The 24,688-nt window shown below is 58.4% G+C and overlaps 1 protein-coding gene and 1 long non-coding RNA gene across 12 annotated transcripts in view; one reads left to right on the top strand and one right to left on the bottom strand.

The window, feature by feature from the left end:
- Window positions 1-24,688, bottom strand: part of RBFOX3 (RNA binding fox-1 homolog 3) — a 511,304-nt gene that overhangs the window by 19,607 nt on the left and 467,009 nt on the right. For all 11 annotated transcript variants that reach the window (XM_017524971.2, XM_017524979.2, XM_017524970.2 and 8 more), the window contains one exon: window positions 4,947-5,201. In XM_017524971.2, coding sequence (XP_017380460.1) covers window positions 4,947-5,168 — 222 coding nt within the window. In that variant the 5' untranslated portion in view covers window positions 5,169-5,201. The remainder of the gene's footprint in view (window positions 1-4,946; window positions 5,202-24,688) is intronic.
- LOC108301729 lies at window positions 17,188-21,780 on the top strand. The gene is made up of 3 exons (XR_001823982.2): window positions 17,188-17,527; window positions 18,403-19,054; window positions 21,506-21,780. It is a non-coding gene; the product is annotated as an uncharacterized LOC108301729 (long non-coding RNA).

Genomic DNA, 24,688 nt, shown 5'->3' with positions numbered 1-24,688 from the left:
AGCTGAGCCTCACTGTGGTGTGGCTTTGGGGACCAATACCTCCTCTCTTCTGCCTTTCTCACGTCAGCCACTAGCCACGGCCTACCCCTCACCCCCTCTGTAAGCTGTGAGAGCCAAGATCACAGTGACCGAGGACTGCGGCTCCTCGTGGAGGGGAGAGAGCCTTGAGCAGGATGGTGAGGCAGCAGTTACAGATGATGTGGCCCAAGTGGAAGACTGGGGAAAGTGTGGGAGCTTCCGAGAGGAGGCTCAGGCCCGACGGATGGCGGAGAGGGCAAGGTTCATCCTGGGGCTGCAGGTCACCAGGCAGAGAGGCCTCTGGGGACCTGGAGTGAAGCCAGAGGTGCAGAGCCCAGATCCCCAGTGGGCAGCGGGGCAGGCGCTGGCCCCTCGGGCATCAGGCCCTTCCGACCCCAGGGAAGTCCCCTCTGGCAGATGGTCGAGCCCACGTGGGCTCTGGAAAATGCTGGTCTCATCCCCTGTCTCCCTCTACATGGCTGAGCCTCCACAGTGACCCTCTGTGCTTTGTCTAGCATTTTCTTTTTCTTCAAAACGGAGTTTCCCTCTTGCCACAGGCTGAAGTACAATGATGCAATCTCAGCTCACCGCAACCTCTGCCTCCCAGGTTCAAGCGATTCTCCTGCCTCAGTCTCCGAGTAGCTGGGATTACAGGCATGCGCCACCACGTCCGGCTAATTTTGTATTTTTAGTAGAGATGGGGTTTCTCCATGTGGGTCCGGCTGGTCTTGAACTCCCGACCTCAGGTGATCCGCCTGCCTCGGCCTCCCAAAGTGCTGGGATTACAGGTGTGAGCCTGGTTGTCCAGCACTTTCTATCTGTATGCTAATCTCTTCCTCTCTCTTTTTTTTCCTTGGAGTCTCACTTTGTTGCCTAGGCTGGAGCGCAGCGGTGCAATCTCAGTTCACTGCAAACTCCACCTCCTGGGTTAAGCGATTCTCTTGCCTCAGCCTCCCGAGAATTATAGGTGCATGCCACCACGTGGGCCTGGCTAATTTTTGTATTTCTGTAGAGACAGGGTTCCACCATGTTGGCCAGGCTAGTCTCGAACTCCTGACTTCAAGTGATCTGCTCACCTTGGCCTTCCAAAGTCCTGGGATTACAGGAGCGAGCCAGTGCGCCTGGCCCATCCTAGTCTCCTAGCAAAATGAGGGTCCCTTGGGCATAAAAACAGGGTGTGACCCCCAAGGGCCCACAGTGCTGGCATGTGTGTGACCCTGAGTGAGTGAATAAGTAGCTGTTCCAGATGGTGACCCCGGCAGGGAACACAGACCCTGGGGTGGCGCAGGGTAGCGAGATGGGGTCGCTGATCCTTCTGCAGCCCCTCATCTTACTCTGTAGCCTGTGCTGCTTTTGTCCAGAGAAGGCAGGTGACTTTGTGGTGACAAGTGAGAGCAACAGAGGCTGTGTGCGGGTGCGGGTGGTTCTTGTTGCATGTCCCTTCCCATCACGGATGAGTGGAGATGCCCCTGCCCCACCAGGAAGGAGCCTCCATATTTCTGGATGGTGGAAAGAGGTGTCCTGCTCAGAGGGGAGGAGGCTTCCTGGGGAATGACGCAGCTACAAAGCCGCTGGCGGTGGTCGGGACTCACCCGAGGACATTGAGACCACACAAATCAGCACGTGCTCTGCCTTCTGTAGAAGTCTCAGTGTTGGTGAGGGACCAGTGGCCCACAGGAACCCTGTTTCTCTCTGCAGGGTCAGCTGTGCCCCTGTGACTAGGGGTTGGGGGTGCATCCCACCTGGGTGGTGGAGGTGTCATGAAAGGCCCTGAGTTGGCTGAACACAGACGTCCCACTGATTCCTGGCTGGAAACCCTCTAGAGGGCAGGAGCAGCAGAGAGAGGCCTTGTGGTTTTAGAAATTCCAGGAAAGCCTTTCCCGGGCTGGGGCCCAAAGTGCCTGAGGGCCCTGGGGTGGAGGAGACAGGGAGGCAGAGGCGAGGGGATGGGGGCACGGGCCACTGCTCTCTCCCAGATGCCATCAGCCCCAGGTCCTAGATGCAACAGGCTGCCTGTGGGGGCCCTGGACCTGGACAGGAGCCTGCTGTCTAGCGGCCGGCTCTGCCACAGCTACCAGGGGGGCGGGTGATATGGGGGCTGGACAGGCATCCCGAGTTTCCCCTTTCCACTGGCCAGGGCCACGCCTCCTGCCAGGGCAGCCCATGTGTACCAGCAGAAGGAAGTCCCCTTGGGGGAGAGAGCAGGAAGTCCTGGTGGCCTGGGCGGCATCTGGGTCCAGGGAGTATCTAGGGGTTTGCATGCCCTGACCTGGTGCCAACCTGGGCAGCAGGCTCTCAGTGGGGGGGAGGGTTCCCTGGGTGGCACTTTATGGATGGCGGGGAAAGAAGAGACCTGGGTACTTGGTGGCTGCATGTGGGCCCTCGAGTGCCCCAGGAGCTCAGGGAGACTCTGACTTAGGCAGGTCTGGATCAAAGCTCTGAGCTCACCCCACTTCCTATCCCGAAGCTCTAGATCCCAATACCAGTCTGCTTGGGCAGGGCCAAGGGAAGGCTGGAGTGAGCTGAACAGGCCCTGCTGAGACAGGGCCTGGGGACACCAGAGCCCGCATAGAGGTGTTCGGCCTTCAGCTGCGAGTGCCGGGCAGCCTCTGGGAGGAAGGGGCTCCTGGAATCTAAAACACATTCTCCAGCTGCCTTCCAAGGTAGGAAGGCTCCACTTGAACAAACACTCCAAGGTCGGAGGGTGCATGGCTGCCGAGGCTGCCCGGGTCTTCATTCTTCCTGGGGCACCACGCCGAGGCGGCCTGGGTGCAGGTCATGGAGAATGACTCTCTCCTCTGAGTCCCTGGATGAAAGATCTGCAGACCATGACCCTGAACTCTGCCAGACCTGAGAGACCTTGGCCTGAAGAAAGGAAGGTCAAAGCCGGCTGTCTGTCCCCCGGGCTCTGGGTGCTCCCCGCCTGATCACGCTCCCTGGGAGGCTCCGGAGGCTGGCGGCTGAGCAGTGGGACTCCCATCCTCCTAGTTGGAGAGGACTTCATCGGGATGCAGTGTTCGCCTTTGCAGCAGCTGCTGCTCACTCGGATTCTGTCCACGGTCCGTGGACTCTCACGGGTGAGCCAGGCCCAAGACAGCCTCCCTTTCTGACTTTCCCATCCATGCATGGCAGGAACCGGGGGACAGGGCTGGGTCCTTTCTCCTCTGTAGCCTCGGTGCCAATTCAGTGCCTAGCACATGGCAGGTGCCCGGCAAACATCTGCTGAGTGAAGGAAGACTTTACATGTGTCCTGGTAGGCTGTGTCTGGTGGCCCCAGGCGTCCAGGAGACATCTAGCCTTGGTTCTGTTGCTCAGTTCAAGTGCTAGGTCCATCCCCACTCTGTTATCTGTGCATCTGACCCTCCTGCTTCCGGCTTTCTCCCAGGACAAACCCCTGGGTCTCACCACAAGAGCCACCTCATTTGTCCCTAAGGTCAGAGGTTTGAGCAGATGAGCCGTGTCTACCAGAGTCCGTGACAAAGAGACTCCACCTGCTCCAGACCCGCTCGTTTAGGCTGAACCCGCCCTGGCTCTTGGGATCATCTCCTTCTTTTCTAAGCACACACAGGGTGTTGGTTTGATGAATCAGAATCAGAGCAGCTGGGGAAGTATGGCTTGGCCCCCCACTTCTACCACCCTAGGGCCTGGCCTTTTCCATCTGTGGCCTGTGGCTGTAGGAACCCTGGGGAGACATTCAGGATGCTGGGGAGCTGGAAAGGCTGATGGCCTTAGGGCTGACTCAGGCTGGGCAGAGCTCCAAGCAGGGAGGAAGGGTACCGGCTGGGTGCCAGGTGAGGGTCAGGTCCAGCCTAGGAGGCGGCTGGGGGGGCTCTCTCTGCAGAGGACCTGGGTGACGCTGGAGGAAGCCTCTGCCCATGCACGCACCAAGGGAAGGCTCCTATCTGGACCCACGCAGGATGTTGGGAGCCAGGCTGGACTGCAGGAGGGCTGAGGGGACAGTTGGGCGGGGACCCCCACTGGGAGCCGCCAGGGCGGTGCCACTCCCGGGCAGTGCAGAGGGCTCTGGCCTCCTGCCCAGCCCCGCCAGCTAGCACAGCCAGCAGCTGGGACGGGGCCAGCAGGGACGGTTAGATGAACCTGGAGCCTGAGCAGGGGCAGGGGAGGCACATGGGGATCTCAGTGGAGGGGACCAGGGAAAAGGAAGAGGCTGGCAGGGGCTCTGGGGAGTGGGTAGAGGCAGGGCCTGGGCTTTTGTACCCGGCGCCCACCCCAGGCCTGCTGCTTGGCCACGCCCTGCCAGCTCTCTTTGCTCTCAGGAAATCTGAGAAGTGAGGGCTCAGCACTTTTGCCTGGGAGCTGCATTACAACCACATAATTGAAGCTATCTGATTGGAGGCCAGCCAAGCAGGTAGATTACAAGCGATTAGAAATCATAGGAGGGCCTGCAACGCGAGACAGCTCGGAGGGCCCAGGGTGGCCTCCAAGGCTCTGCCTCTGCCCTCCGCCCGTCTCCTTCGCTTTCCACTAACAGGTCTCTGGCAGCGAGGACACCTCCCCAGCTGGGGTGAGAGCTTGCTCAAAGCAGCGCGGCCAGGCCCGGGCGGCTGGAGGAGGGCAGCTGCCACCCCATGCCTCGGTGCCCAGCTGTCCCTCCAGACACCTGCTCATCACAAAGCTCCTCGGTGCTGGGGGTCCAGCAGGGCTGGGAGCACCTTCGCCGGAGGTGACGACCTCTGGCCCAGGAACCCCGTAAAGGGCCTGTCGCCCACACACAGAGGAGGGCAGGCCTCTTGCGCTCCTGGTCCTGCTCCTGCTGTCCTCCACTGCAGACACAGCCTGGGGCCCAGGACCCTCTGAGCAGGCCCCCCACCCAGCTGACACCTCAGGCCCTCCTGGGCCACCCTTCTTCTGGGTGGGGGCTGTTCCCTGAAGTTCTAGGTCTGGGCCTGGGTCGTGGGGGCCCTTACCGGCACTGTCTGGGTCCCGGCGATGGGCTGTGTGCTGGCCTCGGAGCCTGGCTGCTCAGGGTGGGTCTGTGCTGGTGTGTACAGGGTCATGCCATGCTCTGGGGGGACCGGGGTCTGGCCGGAGTAGTCCTGCGTGGGGTGCGGTGGGGGAGGGGCGTACTCGGCAGGGATGCCGTTCTGTGGCGGAGGGGGGTACTGGGCTGGGGGGTAGGGCTGGGCCATCGCTTCAGGCGGAGCCGTGGCGTCCTGATCGCTCTGTGGAAGGAGAGAGAGCAAGTCCTGGTTAGAATCTTGTCCCCTTCCCAGAGCCCCTGAGGATGGGGCCTTGCAGCTGAGCAGAGCTTCTCCAGCAGTGCTTTCAGCAGCCTTTTCCCAGCTCCTACATGGGGTGGGGGGTCCCCGGCATGGGCAGCTCAGAGCAGGAGGGGGTGCTTTGCTGGGGATGCTGGGGAGCCTGGCTCTGGAGTCAGACACCCCTGGGTTTGAGCCCGTTTACTCACACTTGTCAGACCTGAGAACACGAACGACCAAAGTGTTTTTCTAAACCACCCGATTTTTCTAAATATTAACCATTTTAAGTTAACTAGGCTCATGCAGTTGTGAGAGATAACAGAGTGTTCCGTACACCTTCTGCCTAGGGTCCCCACCGTAATGTCCATAAAACCATCGCCACCGGAAAACTGGCATGGATTCACTCAAGACACAGAATGTTTGAGAAGACGACTCCTCCTACCCTTTAGAGCCAACCCACCTGCTTCCCACCTCCTGAAGAATTTTAAGCCTCTGTGAGTGGATCACCTGAGGTCAGGAGTTCAAGATCAGCCTGACCAATGTAGTGAAACCTGGTCTCTACTAAAATTCCTAATCCCAGCTACTCGGGAGGCTAAGGCAGGACAATCACTTGAACCTGGAAGGCGGGGGTTGCAGTGAGCCAAGATCATGCCACGGCATTCCAGCCTGGGCAAGAGCAAAACTTCATCTCAAAAAGAAAAAAAAAAATTTAAGCCTTGATTTTGTCATTGGAAAGCAGGGGTGAGAGAGCGATGCCCAGCCCGCCCTGGATCCCTGGATGTGACCGCAGAAGCTGCACTCCGGCCTTCCGTCTCCCCGACCGAGGCTTGTCAGGGGGGCTGGGAGGGTTCCAGCCTCTGTCTCAAGGATCTCTGAGGAGCCCATCAAGATCTGCTTGTGCCGCCTCGAAGGCTGGCTGGCCAAGAGGAAAAACAGCTCCCCAAGCCACTCTCAGAGGCCTTGGAAGCCCAGGCCCTCCAGCAGGGCCCCAGAAGCGATCTAGGACAGTCACTGTCAAAGTGGACTGCCTGGGCCCGCAGCATCAGCAGCACCTGGGAGCCTGTTGGGTGGGCCATGCAGATTCCAGGGTGCACCCCAGGCCTCCTCCAGCAATCTGGGTGCGGTGAGAACCACTGACCTAGGACCTGAGAAGCCGTCCTGACGGGAAGCCCTATGACCCCAGGAGGAGGGCTGGGGCCTTCCACAGGCGGGAGAGCCAGGTACAGCTGGAGGCGGCAGAGGGGACGGGCTCTAGCCTCCCCGACTCGCTGTCCTCTGCTGCAGACACAGCCTGGGGCCCAGGACCCCCTGAGCAGGCGAGGCACTCGCCCCCCAGGAGTCTACGGTGCGGAGGCCCCACTGCCTGGAAGGACGGACGCCGCCTCTGCCTGGAGCAGCCAGCCCGTGGGTGAGGAGCCCTGCTCAGATGTGGATGGACTGACAATCACAGCTGCCCTGGCAGGGACAGGCAGGAATCCGAGTCCTTGCCAAAGGTGGGGTTTTCGGTGGCAGGGAGGCGTGCCCGGCAGGGAAGCAGCTGCTCACCCCCTCTCCCCTACCTCTACCCCATGATCCCGTCTCCCGGGGCCACAAACACTTTGTTCACACCACATACGTGAGTGAGCACCTGCTAGATGCAGGCAGAGGCTGGGGGCTGCCTGTGCAGGGTGGTCTCTCTCCTGCCTCTCTCCACATCCACACATCCCCTCTGCCTGGCTCCTGTCTTCTTGGGCTCCGGGCAGTGCCTCCCCTGGCTGAGGAGGAACCCCTCGTGCCCATGCGCCCCTCACAGGTGGACCTTGCATGTCCACCTGTCCTGCCTCCCCGATCCCCTGCCTGTCCTCTGCATCCTTCCTTCATTCCTACGAATCCACCCAACACCTCTTTTTTTTTTTTTTTTTTTTTTTTGGAGACAGAGTCTTGCTCTGTTACCCAGGCTGGAGTGCAGTAGCGTGATCTCGGCTCACTGCAACCTCTGCCTCCTGGGTTCAAATAATTCTCCTGCCTCAGCCTCCCGAGTAGCTGAGATTACAGGCGCTCACCGCCATGCTCAGCTAATTTTTGTATTTTTAGTAGAGACCAGGTTTCACCATATTGGTCAGGCTGGTCTCGAACTCTTGACCTCAGGTGTCCACCCACCTCGGCCTCCCAAAGTGCTGGGATTACAGGTGTGAGCCACTGCGCTGAGACCACCCCACAACTCTTGCATGGGTACTATGAGGTTTGTCAGTGGGGCCAGGAGGGTTTCAGCCTGTCTCAGGCCCATGCCTGAGTGCTAGGCCCATGCCAGGGCAAGGGCTGTGTGGGCAGCAACCCCAACACCCCTGCTCCCTGCTGGCGGGACTTGCAGTCCAGTGGGGAAGGAAAGCTTCAGAAAATACCTGCCTGGATGTCAAAGCCTTGTTACGGCACTGGGGGCAGCACAGGGCCTGGCAGCAGCAGGGAGATGGCCCTAGGCGATGGCCCCAGGCTGGGTGCTCTGCTTCAGGCCCGGCTACGCCTCCTGTTTATCGGCCCCAAACCCTCTGCCCAGGGGCCCAGCAACCTGGGGCAGGTGTGCCCAGCTGGAAGGGTGGAGCCTGCGCAGCCCAGCTGTGCCCTGCTCCCTGATGCCCCCAGTGCCCACCGTCCCTGGGCTCTGCAGCAGGGGCCGTCCCTGTGCTCGCCACCCTGTGACAGACTTGCTAAGCAAGAACCTAAGGAGCAGAAATGCAGTCCTCCTCCTGTCCCCACCCCTCCGAAAAGCCAGCTTGTCCCTTCCCTCTCTCTGCAGACTCAGAAACTGGGGGGGCATTCGAACTCCTGGGCCACAGGAGGGAAGCGCGCACAGGTGCATGCACACGCTCGAGGGAGGACGCCAGCTCACTGCTCCAAGGTAACTGGTGAGGTCCCATTGTCCGCTGTTAGCACACGTGTTGGTGACCGAGTCCATGGGAAGGGATGGATCCATGAGGGAGGAGGAGAGGGAAGAGGGGGGCACCCAGGAGGGCTGCAGAGCATCTAACATCCAGGGTGGCCAGAGACAAAATCAGTAAACAGGAGCAAGAGAGTGAAGGAAAGTGAACGGTGCAGCATGAGGCCCTGCAGACGTGGGGAGGGGACTTCGTTGAGAAATATTTGATGGGTGGTGGCTCACGCCTGTAATTCTGGCATTTTGGGAGGCTGAGGTGGAAGGATTGCTTCAGACCAGGAGTTCGAGACCATGCTGGGAACACAGTGAGACCCACTCTACAAAAAAATTAAAAAAAATTAGCCAGGTGCATGCCTATAGCCCCAGCTATGCGGAAGGCTGAGGCAGGAGAATTGCCTGAGCCTGGAGCCTGAGGCTGCAGTGAACCAAGGTCACATCGCTGTGGTCCAGCCAGGGCCACAGAGCAAGACCCCGTCTTGGGATAAAAAAAGAAAAGAAGGAAGGGCAGCTCCTGTCCCATCTGCTTCCGTCTCACCCTACCTCCACCCCTCTGCAGGGCCTCATCCCTGTCATTCTACTTGGGGCTGAATGACAGCTGCCAGTCACCCCCACTTGAGGTTCTGCAGGGCTGGAGCCCAGAGCCCTGAGCTAACGAGTGTCAGGGGAACCTGCCAGCATAAAGGCGGGGGCTCCGGCAGTGTGTGCCAGATCCATGGGCATCTGTGGTGGCCCCTTGATGGGGACATTTTAGGCACATTTGTGACGTTAGAATAAAAACAGTGTATTTGATCCCATGGTGCTTCCTGATTTTGCAGACGTTCACTCATGGAGTGCACGTCCCCATTTCCCAGCTAAAACTGAGGTGCAGAGACAAAGTGATTTGCCAGGCTAGTACAGCGCGGCCCCGGAGAGCAGCGCCGGCAGCCGGGACCACAAACCCACCGTCTGCAACTCCACATGGAACTGTAACCCTGCCCGGGGGGCTGGCAAGGGAGGGGAGGTTTCAGAGCCGAGCGTAGGGATCCAGACCCTGGAAGGCACAGGCATGGGCTCCAATGCCCCCTTAGCCACCAGGTGGTCCTGGTGACTGCCTGTCCTGTCTGCACAGGTTCCTCCATCTGAAACCTGTGGTCACCACCGAGCCCGGGCAGAGAAAATGCAGAATGAAAGCCAGCCAGCGTGACTCTGGGGGTGTGAAGGTAACCAGCAACATCCCTGCCCCGCGTGTCCTCCACACCTGCACTGGGGTGGCTTCGGTCCTGCTAGCGGCTCTCAGAGCTGGCTGCTCATCTCAGTCACCTAGAGAAGTGTCCACACCTGGGCCGCACCTGAACAACAGAGGCTACTTAAAGCGTCTCCCAGGAGACTCTGACACGCAGGCCTGGTGGAGAGCCCTGGACCAGACTCTGATGGAAAAGCAAAGCGTATCAGGTCCATCCTGAGAGGGCTCGCGAATGCCCAGTGCACAGAAGGCTGTGCAGCCAGGGTCTGCCCTGCTGCCCTTCTTCGCAGGTCTGCTGGTGTCAGAGTCAATGAGGGCCTGGGCTTGGGTGCTGTGAGTGGAGCAGTTTCCGTTGGGCTACGGGGGTTATCTCCGATGACCTCATTTTGGACCAGCTTGTGGAAGGGTCTGGTTCCCCAGGAGACTGGGAATTCTCGGAGAATGGGGGTCACTTTCCTCACCCTTTGTCCCCATGTCCCTGCACTCAGCACAGCACCCTGTTGTACTCAGAAGAGTCTCAGTGTACATGGATGGGTGGGTGGATGGATGGACGGATGGAGGGGACAAGTGCATGGATGAACAGGTGGGTGGATGGAAGGATAAATGGATGGTTGGATAGATGGGTGGATAGATGGACTGCAGGGTGTGTAGATGAGTGGATGAATCAGAAGGTGGGTAGCTGGATGAGTGAATGGATGGATGGAAGGCTGGATAAACATGTGGATGGCTGAATGAATGAGCGGGCAGATGGATGGGAGGGTGGATGGATGAGTGGATGGATGAATGGATGGGAGGGTGGATAAAGGAGTGGATGGATAAAGGGTGGCAGGGTGATGGAAAGATGGATGAATAGATGGAGAGAAGAGGGGATGAAAGATTGGTGGGTGTGTGGATGCATGGATGAATGGGTGGGTGGTTGGATGGATAGATGGGTGGTGGACAGATGGGTGGGTGGGTGGGTGTATAGATGGACACATGGACAGATGGGTGGATGGATAAATAAATGGATGAGCTCAAAGACCATGGATAAGTTGTTATCCCCCTTCCTCTACAAACTTGACCCCTCCTCCATCATCACTTGCGCCTGGCAAAACTGCTAAGACCCAGCTCTTCCTGTTCTGCTCTACTGCCCACACTGATGGAGATAAACACAAAATCACCCTGAATGATTCTGCCGTGCGCCTGGCACTGCCATTCAGCTCTCACAACCCGAATGCTGATTTCAGCCCTCCTCCTCAACCTTCCAAATGTTCTCCTTCATCCTCAGTCTTGGTGAGACCTTGCTTCCTGCTTTCCAGGAACCAGGAGACAGTATCCACGCTCACTTGCTCACCTCCTGCCTCGTAACGCCATGCTTTCCCTTCTGTGCCCCGGGATGAGCAACCATGCTCCCAGACACGACCAGCCACGTCACTGGACACTAGAGACCCACGCTCCTCACCATCGTGTGCTCGAATCTCTGGAAATTCGCATCTTGCACCCACAGCCATCAGTGCTTCCCTCCTGCCGGCACCCTGGCAGTGTGCAGTCTCTCCCACGATAGGGAGAGAAAACACTCCTTGACAGCATGGCCCCCTGCATCCTGCGAACCCAATTCTCCACTTCCCTTAGAGCAAAGCTTCCCAAATGAGTTATGTATACCTGTGGCCCCAATTCCCTCACACCCATTCTCTCTTGATCCCATTCCAAGCCAGCGTTCCTAGGCACCATTCCCTGAAACCGCCTCTGTCAAGGTTTTGACATCTGCCATGCTGAAAATGCAATGGCCAATGTCCAGTCCTCGTCTGGCCCGGGCCCTCAGCAGCGCCGGACACAGTTGGTGGATCCTGTGTAGACACTTCCTTCTCTCGGCTCTGCTGCTCCACCCTCGGTGGGTTCTACTGACTGGAAGCTTCACCTGCCTTGCTGATTCCTGTGCGTCACTCCAACATCTGGATACTGACGGGCCCCAAAGCTCTGTGCTTAGACCCCCTTCTTCCCTGGCTACACTGGCTTTCTGAAGGTTTTGATTTAGTCCCAAAATTTAAAAAAACATCTGTATGCTGACAACCCCAAAGTTTTATCTCCATCCTGGACTTCTCCCAAAATTCCAGCTGCCACTTGCAATCCCCACTTGGAGATCTGATACATTTTGGGGGCATGATGTGTCCCCAAAGGGACCTCTGACCTCCCCGGTGCCCCCCCAAAGGCACCTCTGACCTCCTCCCCGTCGCCCTCCCAAAGGGACCTCTGACCTCCTCCCCGTCGCCCCCAACAAGCCCATCTCTGGGGTCTTGCCCATCTCAGGAAACACCTGTCCCTGGTCCAGCACACAGTCCTAACCTGGGGGTCACCCTTGACTTTATTCTTTTGGTCCACACCCCACAAACAGTCCAGGAGCAAACCCCACTGGCTCTGCCCCCACACGCCTTGAACCGCCCACTGCTCCCACCCTGGTCGGGCCGCCATCACCTCCTGTCTGGTCCTCCACCTCCTCCCTGGCTCTTACAGTCTGTCCTCTGCAGAGCGGAACCCGAAGTCCTGAGATGCCCCCCCGCCCCCAGGGCCCTGCATGGCCCCTGCTCCTGCTTCTCCCTTCTCCCTCATCTACTCCAGCTGCAAACGTCCCCGCTGTTCCTTGGATGTGTAGCTGCCACCTAAGCAACCTGGCACACAGGCATAAGAAAGGTGCTCACCATCACTGATCATCAGAGAAACGTAGATCAAAACTATAATGGGATATCATCTCACCCGTTAAAATGGCTTAAATGCAAAAGACAGGCAATAACAAGTGCTGGCGAGGATGTGAAGAAAAGGGAACCCTCATTCCCACTGTTGGTGGGAATATAAATCAGAGCAACACTATGGAGAACAGTTTGGAGGTTTCTCAAAAAACTTAAAATACAGCTACCATACGATCCAGCAATCCCACACCTGAGTATATACCCAAAGGAAAGGAAACTGGCCTACGGAAGAGGCATCCGCATTGCTGTTTGCTGCAGCACTGTTTATAGCGGCTACGATCTGGAAGCAACCTCAGTGTCCATCAGCAGATGAATGGGTCAAGAAAATGGGTGCACGCATGGAACGGAACACTGTTCAGCTATAAAAAAACATGAGGGCCTGTCATTTGCAGTGACATGGATGGAACTGGAGATCATTAAGTGAAATAAGCCAGGCAAAGAAAGACAAACGTCCCATGTTCTCACTTATTTGTGGGACCTAAAAATCGAAACAGTTGAACTCAAGGACACAGGACAGTGACCAACGGCTGGGAAGGGGAGGGGGTGGGTTGGGGGAAGGTGGGGACGGTTCATGAAATGAGTAAGATCTACCATTTGACTGTGGGAGCTAGCACCTACGGACATGTAACAGCAAGACTACAGTCAACAATAACTTAACTGTGCATTTAAAAATCACTGGAAGAGTATAACTGGATTGTTTGTAACACGGAAGATAAATGCTCAAGAAGGTGGACACCCCATCTTCCACGACGTGCTTATTACACCCTGCATTCCTGTATCAAAACATCTCACATACGCCGTAAGTATACACACCTACCATGTACCCACAAAAATTAAAAATCAGGGAAATGAAAACTGGTGTCTCTCCACCCTGCTGGCGCTTCCCTGCCCCGGCCCAGTGCTGCCTCTGAGTGCCTCTAGGCATCATGGTCACCGTTAGCCTCTGTCCCCAGAACTAGTAGGAGACCAAGGACTCTGTCCCCCCTGCTGCTGAATCTCCAGCATCCAGAGCAATATGTGACACACAGAAGGGACACACTAATAATGTCCCGAACGCATGGATCCATGCACGAATGAAGAAGGAAGCCCACATGGGCATGATTGCTGATCAAGCTCCAGGGCACCCCATGGGCCATCTCATCCAATCCCCACAAGCCTGTAAGGGAGGTTCAGGTGTCGGCCTTGCTCTGCAGGTGAGAAAACACAGGCTTGGGCAGCCACTCCGACAGCACCTGGCAGGCAGGCGGCAGGCGGTCAAGTTTGGCCAGTCCCGTCAGTGGCTATTTAGGCAGGTGGGGACTCACAGGGAACCGTGCTGAGCTGCAGGCCCACTCTGTGTCAGCCATGGTCTCACAACTTTACTCATAATCCCTCCGCACGGTCGGTATCACGATTGCCCTTTTTACAGAGGGGCCCAGGTACCTGCCCAGGGTCACAGAGACGAGGTTCACGCACAGACTGTCCCCTCCCACGCACACTACTGCACAGGCCCACTTCAACACAGCTGTGGTGGAGGCTGTGGCTGGCTCACCCCAGTGTGTGAGTGCCATGGGGCACGCTCTTTACAACTCCAGGCCTAGTGACCACATCGGGAGCCTGAAATCAGCCCTGTGGGAGCATTTACATCACAGGAATCAGCAAAGGCAGCACATCGGGGCTGCGTGTGGATCTGTCACAGGAGACGGCGTTGTCGGACACCTGCCAGCACACCACTGCCCAACTCCCTTCAATCACACAGCAAGGTGACCACTGTGGCCGCCCTGGAGGCCTGATGTGGTGGCGGGTGAATGATACTGAACAAGGCTGTCTGCAAAGACTGCACTCAACATTTTTAAATTAAATGCGATTCACGGAACACTTGAGCCCCTCCTCTGGGCCTGTATTTAAAGGCGAACGAGACAGGGCTATACACTAGAGGGTTTCTGGCACCACAGGGGACTGACTATTCCCAGCCAGCAGCAGTGAGAGCTGGAAGGTGGTGAGCTCCAGAAAGGAGCTGTGCATGAGCCTGGACAGGCCAACCAGGGGCCGTGACAGAGGGGGAGGACGGGCTCGGGTATGCAGGCCGAGGAAGGTGTGGCGGGGATGGTGGCAGGGCCAGGGCTCTAGGACACGCTCTGCATACTTTACTGACTCTGCTCCACGAGGCTGGCTAGCCTGGCCTGGACCCCCCTTCCCCTATGGCTTCCTGGTGACAGTGGGGGATGGGAGAGGCGTGGGGGCCTGGTGTACTTAGTTCCCTGGTTCCCCACAGGCAGGAGGCTGTCTCGGGCTGGCTCTGTCCTGGACCACGGTGGAGCAACCTCATCTTGGTGGGGTCCAGCCCACACGCACCGCACTCCCTGGCTCTAGTCACCACTTCCTCTGCGCGTTCCTCTGGACCTGGCACGGCGACAGCTCTGTTGTCACCAGTTCTGGTCCTGTGGTGTCCCTGGTGGTCCCTCCAACCCTACCCTATAGACACCTTCTTGAAAATAAACTTGTCTCCAATTATCTGGGAATGAGCGAGCCTCCTGCTGCCTGTTGGATTCTGATGACATGACGGTGTGGGGTGAGGCCCTCCATAGCCCAGGACAGGCAGGCGAGGCCCGGGACAGGCAGGCGAGGCCCGGGACAGGCAGGCGAGGCCCGGGACAGGCAGGCGAGGCCCGGGACAGGCAGGCGAGGCCCGGGACAGGCTGGGGCCGCAGCGGACTGTCCGAGCTGCACGACTCTGCCTGGGCTGTGCTGTAGATGGACATGCCGTTGGTCCCAGGACCCTGTGCACTGGCCCTACCACCTCTTGGGCCTCAGCACCTCAGTTTCCAGGCTGGGGATAATGACTCATCTGCCTAGAGGCAGGGCTGGCAAGAGGACCCTGCGTCTTCCAGACCTAAGCTGAGGACCCTCAGAGGTCTCTGCCCACATCGCTGGCCCAGTGCATTCTCTGCCTGGCCTGTCCCTTGGCCAATGTCCCTCCAGTCCTGCCTAGTACGGTCCCCCAGCCGACGTGTGGGATGATGGGCCGGCAGGCTGCTCGGGGAGCAGGCGGCGAGGGAAAGGGCCCACCGACAGTCTGGCCGCGGATGGAGCCCCGCCCCGCATGGCCTGGCTGCCTTCCCTCTGCACAGCCCTTCCTGGCTCCCTCTCCTCTTGGGCCCTCCAGGACAATGAAGCTAATTGCCCTTAGACGCCTCCCTCCTGCGGGAAGGGCGCCGCGTGGCCCTGGGCTGGCAGGGCAGGCTGCAGTGGGAGTGAGGCTGGCGGTGAGGCTGGGCACCGGGCCATTTCTCCAGCACCTCTGGGCAAAGCTGGTTCCAGCCAGAAATGGGAAAGGGAGGGAGGGGGAACGCCGGCCCCCATCCGACGAGCTGTGAGGAGTGTTACAGCCTGCACCACCTGCGCAGGTCACCTGCCTGCCTGAGGCGAGTCCACCCACCTGCAGATCTGTGCTGCCCTCGCCCTCACAGCCACCACCCCCCGCTGCATATTTAATTCTGCTGACCTGAAGAGGTGGATACCACAAGCCGAGTTTCACAGAGGGGACACCAAGGCCGGCGCCAAGTGGTCCGTGAGCAGGAAAGCCCCTCCCCCACCTCCCCAAGGCCTGGGATACCTACGTCTTCCTGGACACATCCTGCCACACTCACAGTTTGAATGTGGTTGGTATACACACGTGTGACAGGCCGGTGGGAGGAGGGGCTTGGGGCTGTCAGCTGCACATGTCCCTGTAATGGAGACCAGAACAGGACAGATGGATGTCCACTTCTGGAGTCTGGGGCAGGGGCCAGAGTCTGGCACATGTGGTGCCTTCCTGTGGCAGGTGGCAATTCACAGGCAGGCACCCACCCCCTGCCTGGCCCACGGCCCTCCTGAGATCCTGGAGGAATCTGGTGCCGGAAGGGGAGGCTGGGGACCCGGGGGCTGACCTCTGGTAGGCAGGGGGTGTGGGTTCCAGTCCCCAGGGTCCCTGATGATGGCTGGACCAGGTGACCTCGTTACTCTGACTTCCCTTGCCTGGAAGCAGGGGTGGTCCTGCCCTCCTCCCCTCTATACCCCCGAGGGTGTGCATATGAGGCCCTGTCTCTACGTGCCAGGAATTCTACATCCTCATCTCTGGCTGCGATTGAGCAACCTGAACACTCCTTCAGTTCCAGAAGCTCAGAACAGGTAGTTCCTGCAGGAGACACCCAGCCCAACCCACCAAAGTCTCCTCCATTCCCTCCCTGACCGGCACCGCAGCTGTTGCTCAAACAAGCCTCCTGATGGGCGCTTTACCGACGGGGAGGCTCCTTCAGCCCAGCTGAGAACAGCTCTGCCAGTCACTGAGCTGCAATCTGCCCTCCGGAAACTTCCACCCGGAGCCAGGCTTTGCACGCGTCCCACAGACTCCTCTGCGCAGGCTGGCCCTCCGAGGACGCACAGAATCCGCCTCTCTATGACGCTTGGCTTGGGTGAAACCTCGTTTCCTGAGTGGCCAACTGCTACCAGCTTTGCCCGTCCTGGCTGCTCCTCAGCACGACGCCAACGCTCTGTTCACTCCCAACTTACAGGTCAAGAATCACAGGCAGATGGCTCTGTTCGGATCTGAATCTGGGCCAACCTTCCAAATTGTCACCCAGTGTCACCAGCGTGCAGGTGCTGTGTACCCACACGGGTTCACCTTTCCTTCCTCAGGGTCCGGGAGCAGCTTCGCTTCTTGATACCCGTGTGCAGAAATGGAGGCTCCCCAGCTGTGCCTGCCCCGGTGGCCAGTTTAAGAGCAGAGGGGGTGGTTTCCACCAGCCAGATCACAACCAGAGAGCGCGTGGACAGGAATGAAGAGCGGGAGTCCCAGGTGAGAAGCAGGTGTCCACAGCGGGGAGAGAGCAGAGGAGGCGGGAAGGACAGGAGGAACAGGAGGCCGGGCATTTCTAGATAACGCATTTGTTTCTTTCTTGGAGGTAATGTTCCTATTTTCTTTTCTTGTTTTAATGTGCACATTGTAAGTCAGTGAAGTTTCAGAGAAAATAAAAGATCTAAAACGGATGAAGCTGAAGCTGGGAACGTGATGTTAAAGGAGGGCCCAGATGTCCCCGACTGGCGCCCGGTGTCCCCCCAAGGAAGAGGACGGAGGCCGGTTCCTCTTTCTGCCTGCTGGGGTCGGGCCTGGCTCCGGCAACGACATCCCGCTGTGGTTAAAGCTGCACGGGTGGGAATAGCACGGTTTATCTGGGTATCTCCGAAGAGGGCGTGGCTGGCCCTGCTCCTAGGACACCCGTGACCCTGGATCCCAGGAGGTTGGAGCTGAAAAGTGTCTCAGAGAACATTCTGTCCACTTTGTCAAGGAGAAAATGGGCATCAGAGAGGCCGACTTGCCCCACACGCTGCTGGCGTGGGCAGGAGGTGCTGGTGTTCTTCACATCCGCACCACTGTGAAAGTGAGCAGTGGCATGCATGAAGCTGTCCCCAAAATGTACACCATGTGACTGCTCGGTGCCAGGTTCTAGATGTCTGGGGCACACCAGCGGGTACAGTCCTACCTTCAGGGAGCAGGCTCTTGTTGGAAGCCCTACCCAGCATTAGCTAAACTGGAGATGGGGGATTCGACACTCGGGGGTCACCCACCTGCCTCTCTACGATGCTTGGCTTGGGTGAAACCTCCAGCTTCCTGAGGGGTCAACTGCTACTAGGGGCTGGATGGGAGGTACCTTCGAAGGCTGGGCATGTCCTCCTAGCACTGAACATTTGCTTCGGTGACTCCTAAAGAGGCTCCCCCATGTGTGGATGAGAGGGGGGACTCTGCTTCCCAGGAGCACAGATGCAGAAATAAACCATCACGCCGGGCACGGTGGCTCATGCCTGTAATCTCGGCACTTTGGGAGGCCGAGATGGGTGGATCACCTGAGGTCAGGAGTTCAAGAGCAGCCTGGTCAATATGGTGAAACCCCGTCTCTACTAAAAATACAAAAATTGGCCAGGCGTGGTGGTGGGTGCCTGTAATCCCAGCTACTCAGGAGGCTGAGGCAGGAGAATCACTTGAACCCGCGAGGCGGAGGTTGCAGTGAGCCAAGATTGTGCCAATGCACTCCAGCCTGGGTGACAAGAGTGAGACTCTGTCTCAAACAAACAAACAAACAAACAAAAACAAAAACCCTCATGAGAGTTTTCTAGGACCTGCTGAGATCCCAGAAGGAGGCTTCCCCCAGGTGCTTTTGGACCCAGGATTAGCCAGGGCTTTCCCGGGACGGAGGTCGCAGGTGGGAGAGGGGACAGGAGGGCCCGGGCAGCCACAGCGCTCTCTCCTGCACCAGGTTCCTGCCTCCAGACTCAGCTGTTTCCTTCGCCCAGAAACAGGCCACTTCCACAGCTCTGGGGCTCCTGATGCCAAGGTCTGTGGTTCCGGCTGGACTGGGAGAGTGTGTATCCCTGTCAGATGGGAGCAGGGGCCCCGACCAGCCTGGAACACCCCCAAAAGCCAGGTCGTAGCCGGCAAGAAGGTGAGAGGCCTGGGAGCCGGGGGCTGCCCCTGCTCCTGTGGGGACTCCTCCCTGCCCCCAAGCCTGCCGTGCCAGGACAGGCAGCTCGGGGGACCTCCCTCTCCAGGGCAATCTCATGCCCCCTTATCAAGAGCTCTTCAGGAGGGTCTCAGACCACGAGACCCCGAGCACAAGTGCCTGCGCTTCCATCACTGAGTCCCCAGACGCTGACACGTTTCAGGCACACAGCAGGTGCTCGGGAAATGCTGAGTCAGATTGATGATGCTGATGATGACAGCAGTGACAGATGGTGGTTGAAGGTGTATGAGTGCCCAGCACTGGGTGAAGTGCTGAAAGCACATTATTTCATTTAATCTTCAATGCACTCAACTGGCATTCTTGATGCAAGGAAAGAAACTCAGAGTGGGGAAGTTACTTGCCCAAGCACACAGCCAGGATGTAGCAGACCTGGGATTTGAACCCAGGCCTATCTGACCCTGGAACCACCTGCTGCTGCCCAACAGGTATGCACTGCTTTCCAACTGGGAGCAAAAAGAAGGTGTGCCCTCCACCCAGGGCAGGGAGGAGGGTGGGCATCAGGGTGATGCTCTCCCCTTCCCCAAGCCCCCCAGGCTCCTATTGAGCCAGCTGTCCCGGCTTCCTGAATTCATTCTAAACTAGCAACCAACCAGCGTTTCCTGAGTCCCTGGTATGTGCCTACTTGTGTGCTTGATGCTGTCCTTCAAGGTGCAGAGGGCACCACGGCCTCTGTAGGGGCTGACTCGGGACCTCCCCGGCTCCCATGGGGACAGGTAGTGGTGTGCTGGTAACATCCACAATTGGCTCTGTGGGGAAAAGCCTCCTTGTGGCGTTTGTCAATTTCCCTGGTGTTAATACTGACACTATCGCTGATTCTAAGCTGCCAGCCTGACGTCTCTGAAGGTGCAGCTGGGAAGAGGTCGTTGCAGTCCAGAGTTTATACGAGACTGCAGCCCACCTCTGGAAGGGGAGGAAGGGGAGGACCTGCCCCAGCTGGGCTCCAATTCACCCTCCTTGCCCCAGCAAGAGGTCTGGGGAAGCCCAGGGATGGGAGCTGGTGAGCAAACGGGAGCTCTGCAGAGGAGGGCGGGGGCTGCTCCTCGAGGTGGGAGGAGGCTGGTAGCGCTGCTTGCTGGGGAAAGGCTCAGGAGCTGCCCAGGCCTGGGGCAGGCATGCAACCGAGTGACTTGCTCCCGCTCCATCCAACCCCTTCTGTCCTGACAGCAGGTTTCATATCTTTTATTAATTAGGGCTGTTGGGCGGCCCGCCACACTGCATATTACTTCATTCAGGGACCATTAGGTCTCCGTGTTCCGCAGCCACTGGCTCTCAGGCCCCCTTCCCTGCCGCCTTCTCCATGAGGACTTCCCAGAAGGCCCAGGGCAGATCAAGAGCCTGCCCCCACCCCTCAGACCGAAGGGGCTTCAGGGATCACCCAGGCAGAGCCGCACTGCAGGTGAGGAGGGCTCTGAGGCCCAGAGTCACTGAGCAAGCCAAGAGCCCACCACCAAGTTGCACGCTCTGCCACCTGCTGTCGGCAGTGGAGGGCGGGCACAGGCTGGGCCGCTGCGGTCCCTGCCACCGCCCTGTGCAGGGGTGTGGATTTCCCCACCCTCTTTCTCTCCTTTGTTAGGTCCACAGCTTTGCATCTTCCCCCAGGGCCTCAGGGCTCTCCCACAGTGGCGTGAGGGCAGGCGGTCCAGCAGGGAGGTGCTGGGTGGGCCACGGGCCGGACCTCCCTGCAAACTACAGGCCTCGGCGTGCAGCTGGCTCTCCAGGCCCTGGGGGACACGCCTGGGTCTCACAGAGCCCCTGACACTGACCAGTCTCCTGACACAGCCCCTGGAGTGAGCAGAGTGCCCTGTCCCTTGGCCTGGGCTTGGTGCGGGGTAGGCACTTCCATGCTCTAGCTCTGGTCTCCCTGCCTAGAGGCAGGACCTGGCCCAAGCCTCTAGGCCCAAACTCATCAGTGAAGACCCCGAGCTGCTGTGGTGCCAGGAAATGATGTGCCAGAATCAGCTCCGCATCTGTGAGGCAGCGTGCTCTGCATACCCTGCGTGTGTGCTCACGTGTGCTGCAAGTGCCCTGTGTGGTCATGTGTGCTGCATGTGCCCCGTGTGTGGTATGTGTGTTCATGTGTGCTGCATGTGCCTTGTGTGTGGTCATGTGTGCATGCCCTGTGTGTGCTCGTGTGTGCTGTGGGTGACCTCCTGTCCCTGCCCACAGGAGAGGGTGGTGTGTGGTCATGTGTGCTGCATGTGCCGTGTGTGGTCATGTGTGCGTGCTGTGTGGTCATGTGTGCTTCACGTGCTGTGTGCTCATGTGTGCTGCATGTGCCCTGTGTACGCTGTGTGTGCTGTGTGTTTGTGTGCTTTATGTACCCCATGTGTGCTCATGTGTGCTGCGTGTGCCATGTGCTCATGTGTGCTGCATGTGCCCTGTGTATGCTGTGTGTGCTGTGTGCTTGTGTGCTTTATGCACCCCATGTGTGCTCGTGTGCTGCGTGTGCCATGTGCTCATGTGTGCTGTATGTACCCCGTGTGTGCTCATGTGTGCTGTATGTACCCCATGTGTGTTTTCCGTGTGCCGCATGCTGTGTGTGCTCTGTGCACTGTCTGTGTGGCCTGTGGGTGTTCGTGTGTGTGCTCCATGTGTTCTGTGTGCCCCATGTGTGGTGTCTGTGCCGTGTGCTCATGTGTTCTGTGTGCTGCATGCTCACTCACTGTGTGTGCTCCATGTGTTCTGTGCATTCTGTGTGCTCTGTGGGTGCTCCCTGTGCGTGTACTCCACGTATGCTCTGTGCAATCTCCGTGTGCTCCATGTGTGTTCCATGTGGCCTCCATGTGCTGTGCTCTGTGCATGTCGGGAACAGCACTAGGTCATCTGTGCTTCTGGACAGGAAAACAAGCTCCATGTCTACCTTCACCATCTTGCAGCTGAATGTTGGTAGCACCTCCATGCACAGATGCAGCTGCAAGCCCCAGGGCGTGAGGCCGGCCGACCCAGGACCCATCATCCCATCGCCAGCCGCAGGAGCCTCAGGCCTTCGTGTCGTGCCACCACTGCTCCACTATCTGCCACCTTCCCGCCCTGTCCAACTCCAAACCTGGGCCTGGTCTCTCGCATGTTAGGAAGCCATGGGTTACGGTTTCATGTATGAGTATTTTCTCTCTTGGTAACTGTATCTCAATACAATCGGTTTCCTTCATAATCCTGTATGCTTTATTTTGTGCATTTAAGACCGTTATTGGGAGAAGGGGTCAGACACTGAGGGGTTCAAGGCAAAGACTTGGTAGAAACCTCTGGCCCAATGATGCCAGGGGCCTCCCCGCTCTGATGGCTGAGAGCTGGCCCCGAATCCTGCTCAGCTACCTGGCCCCAGACCAACCCCAACCCCTGCCCAGACTCAGTCCCTCCCTGCTCAGGTCAGCACAGATCTCAGCTGAAAAGCCCTAGGCGAGGGGACAGGTTTTCACACGATTAAGCCGCAATTCTCTCCAAGCTCACTGCATACAAATCATAAATAATGTGGCCCCATAAATCCTCTTCTCCCACCAGCTTCACCTCCGCCCGATTCTGCGTCTTGCCTGGGGATATCGGCAAGGAGTTGGGTATCCGGCTGATGGGGCTTGGTGGGCAGGCACAGAGTGGGGTGCTGGGAGGCACAGAGCGGGGTGCTGGGAGGCACAGAGCAGGGTACAGGGAGGCACAGAGCGGGGTGCTGGGAGGTGCAGAGCGGGGTGCTGGAAGGCACAGAGTGGGGTGCAGGGAGGCACAGAGTAGGGTGCTGGGAGGCGGGTTCACCTCGAAGATCAACCAGACTAAACACCAACAGGTCCCAGCTTTCGGGGTATGGGGGCTTGAGGCTGCTCAGGCCTCAGCACAGGGGCGACCAAAGGCCTCCTTCCCACCCAGGGAGACCCTCTGCCTCCAGGGAGGAGGGGAAGCTCATGGTGACCTCCTGTCCCTGCCCACAGGAGAGGGTGGGGAGCAAAGGTTCAGAGATCCCTGTAGGTTACCAAGGCAGGCGCCAGTGGGAGAAGCCAGAGGAGTGGGCCCCTGAGGAGGCCTGGCCCAGCCTTGTCCATCCACGGTCACTACCAACTCTCAGCAGAGCTTCACTGCAGCTCCCGTCTCACCCTGCACCTTCCCACTCACTCAGGTGAGATCAGTTTGCTAGCATCTCCTAGCCATCTCTGGGATATCATGGTGAAAAACTACCACCATGTGGTGTCACAGACAGGCTTTGCGTGGGGCTTCTCTGCTATGACCCGGCTCTTCCCTCCTCTAATCCTTGAGGTGTCCAAACACCTCCTCTAGGAAGCCTTCCAAACTACCCCTACCCAGCTGTGATCTCCACTGTACTGTTCCTCCTCCTTCCTTACTGAAGTTCTGCTGAGATGCTGCTGGGAATGGATAAGCAGGTGAGCACATGAGCATCTGTGGTGCACACAGCATCTGGCCCACACCTGAGGGTGGACCCACAGATACCAGGTTCCTCCTCAGTGGGATGGCAAGATCATTTTCCAGGCCAAAGCTCCCTCCCAGGGCCTTGCGAGGATGACGCAACAGGTCAGCTGTCGAGTGACCCACCCGAGCAGAAGTGCCGCAGAGAACCCGCCCATCCTGGCTGTGAATATCAGAGCAGCCCCTGGGCCTCTCTCCCCCAGGGTCCCCGGGCAGCTGGCTCCACCAGGCAAAGACGCATCCCCGTTTCTGCTTTCTGCATACTCACCAAGGAATATTAGCATTATTAATGGCCCATGGTCTTCATTTAGCAAATGGAACAGGATATTACACACAGTGCCCAGGACATGAGGTGGGCAGGCAGGGGTGGAGACAGCGGGAAGGCAGGACCCACTCTTGTGTCCTGCGCCCAGCAGCCTCAGGTCTGGGACGTCCCCCCGTCCCTCCCACAGTGCCCTGGGGCTTCCAGCAGCCACCTCCTAGTTACTGTGAGTTCCAAGAAGGCGGCTTCAAATGAACATCTGCAAAATGTAATTAGGAAGGTAAATTTCCTGGCAACGACATAACGCATCCTACCGTCAAACACCCACCCGGTGGAATCTGGTTTGAAGACTGGATTTATTCATCACTTGGAATCAGTCCCCTGACGATCCCTTCTGCAATGGGGGCACTCAGGAGCTGGTGGTCCGGGCAGTGTCTCTGGAGGGGAGGCTGTGGGGACAGAGCCCCTGGGTGCTGACGCCTGGTCGGTCACGTGTGGCTGCACATGGCAGGTGCGCACAGCTCTGCAGCCTTGTGGCTGGGACACAGTGAGGTCTGTGGCGCATGGTGAGCTTGGAGACTCTGCCCCTCAAAGTCCAGCCTGAGGACCCTGTCATCTGCTAGAAATGCAGATTCCTGGGCCACACCCTGACCTGCTGCCTGGGAATCACAAACCACAGGTGTCCCAGGGGAGGGGTCCTGAAGCCGGTTGGCACTTTGACCACGTACATTGGAGCCACCCTAGGGCCCTGCCTGTGGTCGGCCATGAGCGACACCAGGGGAGCGGAAGGAGCCTCCATGCAGGGACACGGAGGAGGGGGCAGTTCCCCCAGGCCTGGGCCCAAAAGGATGCTGCGTGGAGCATCAGGGACAGCAGCCATTGGTGGACACTGGCATTCCCACCAATGGTGCTGAAACAGCCAAGGGGCCTCGAAGAGGGGTCTGGAGAAAGACCACGGGGGGCAGGCTTCTGAGTCCATGGGAAACGCCAGCTGGGCACCCTCAGTCACAGCAGAGCTTGAGGAGGGGGCAGAGACTTGGCGAGGCAGAGGGACCCTGAGTGCCGTCCTCCAAGAATCACACTAAGTGTGACCCCATCTAATCCCATAGATGGTGAGGCTGGGGACACAGCACACCCAGATGAGGACACAAGGTCACAAGGTAATTGGCATCAGCTGGTCTAGAAGCTAGGCCCGGAGGCAGGAGGTGCTTTCTGCTTTACCTGTCGGTACCTCCGAGCACCTGCCCAGTCCACTGCCCGGCCACAGCCAGGGAGACAGTCAGGGCCACAGGCCGCCCTGGAGCTATTTAATTTGTGAAATGGGACCGGCAAGGGAAGGCGGTGGGGTCCCTGGGAGGTGGGATGGGTGGTGGTGGGGTCCCTGGGGAGG

Source organism: Cebus imitator, unplaced genomic scaffold, assembly GCF_001604975.1.
Source record: "Cebus imitator isolate Cc_AM_T3 unplaced genomic scaffold, Cebus_imitator-1.0 Scaffold36, whole genome shotgun sequence".
Classification (NCBI taxonomy): domain Eukaryota; kingdom Metazoa; phylum Chordata; class Mammalia; order Primates; family Cebidae; genus Cebus; species Cebus imitator.
This window is presented reverse-complemented; position numbering and strand designations above follow the sequence as displayed.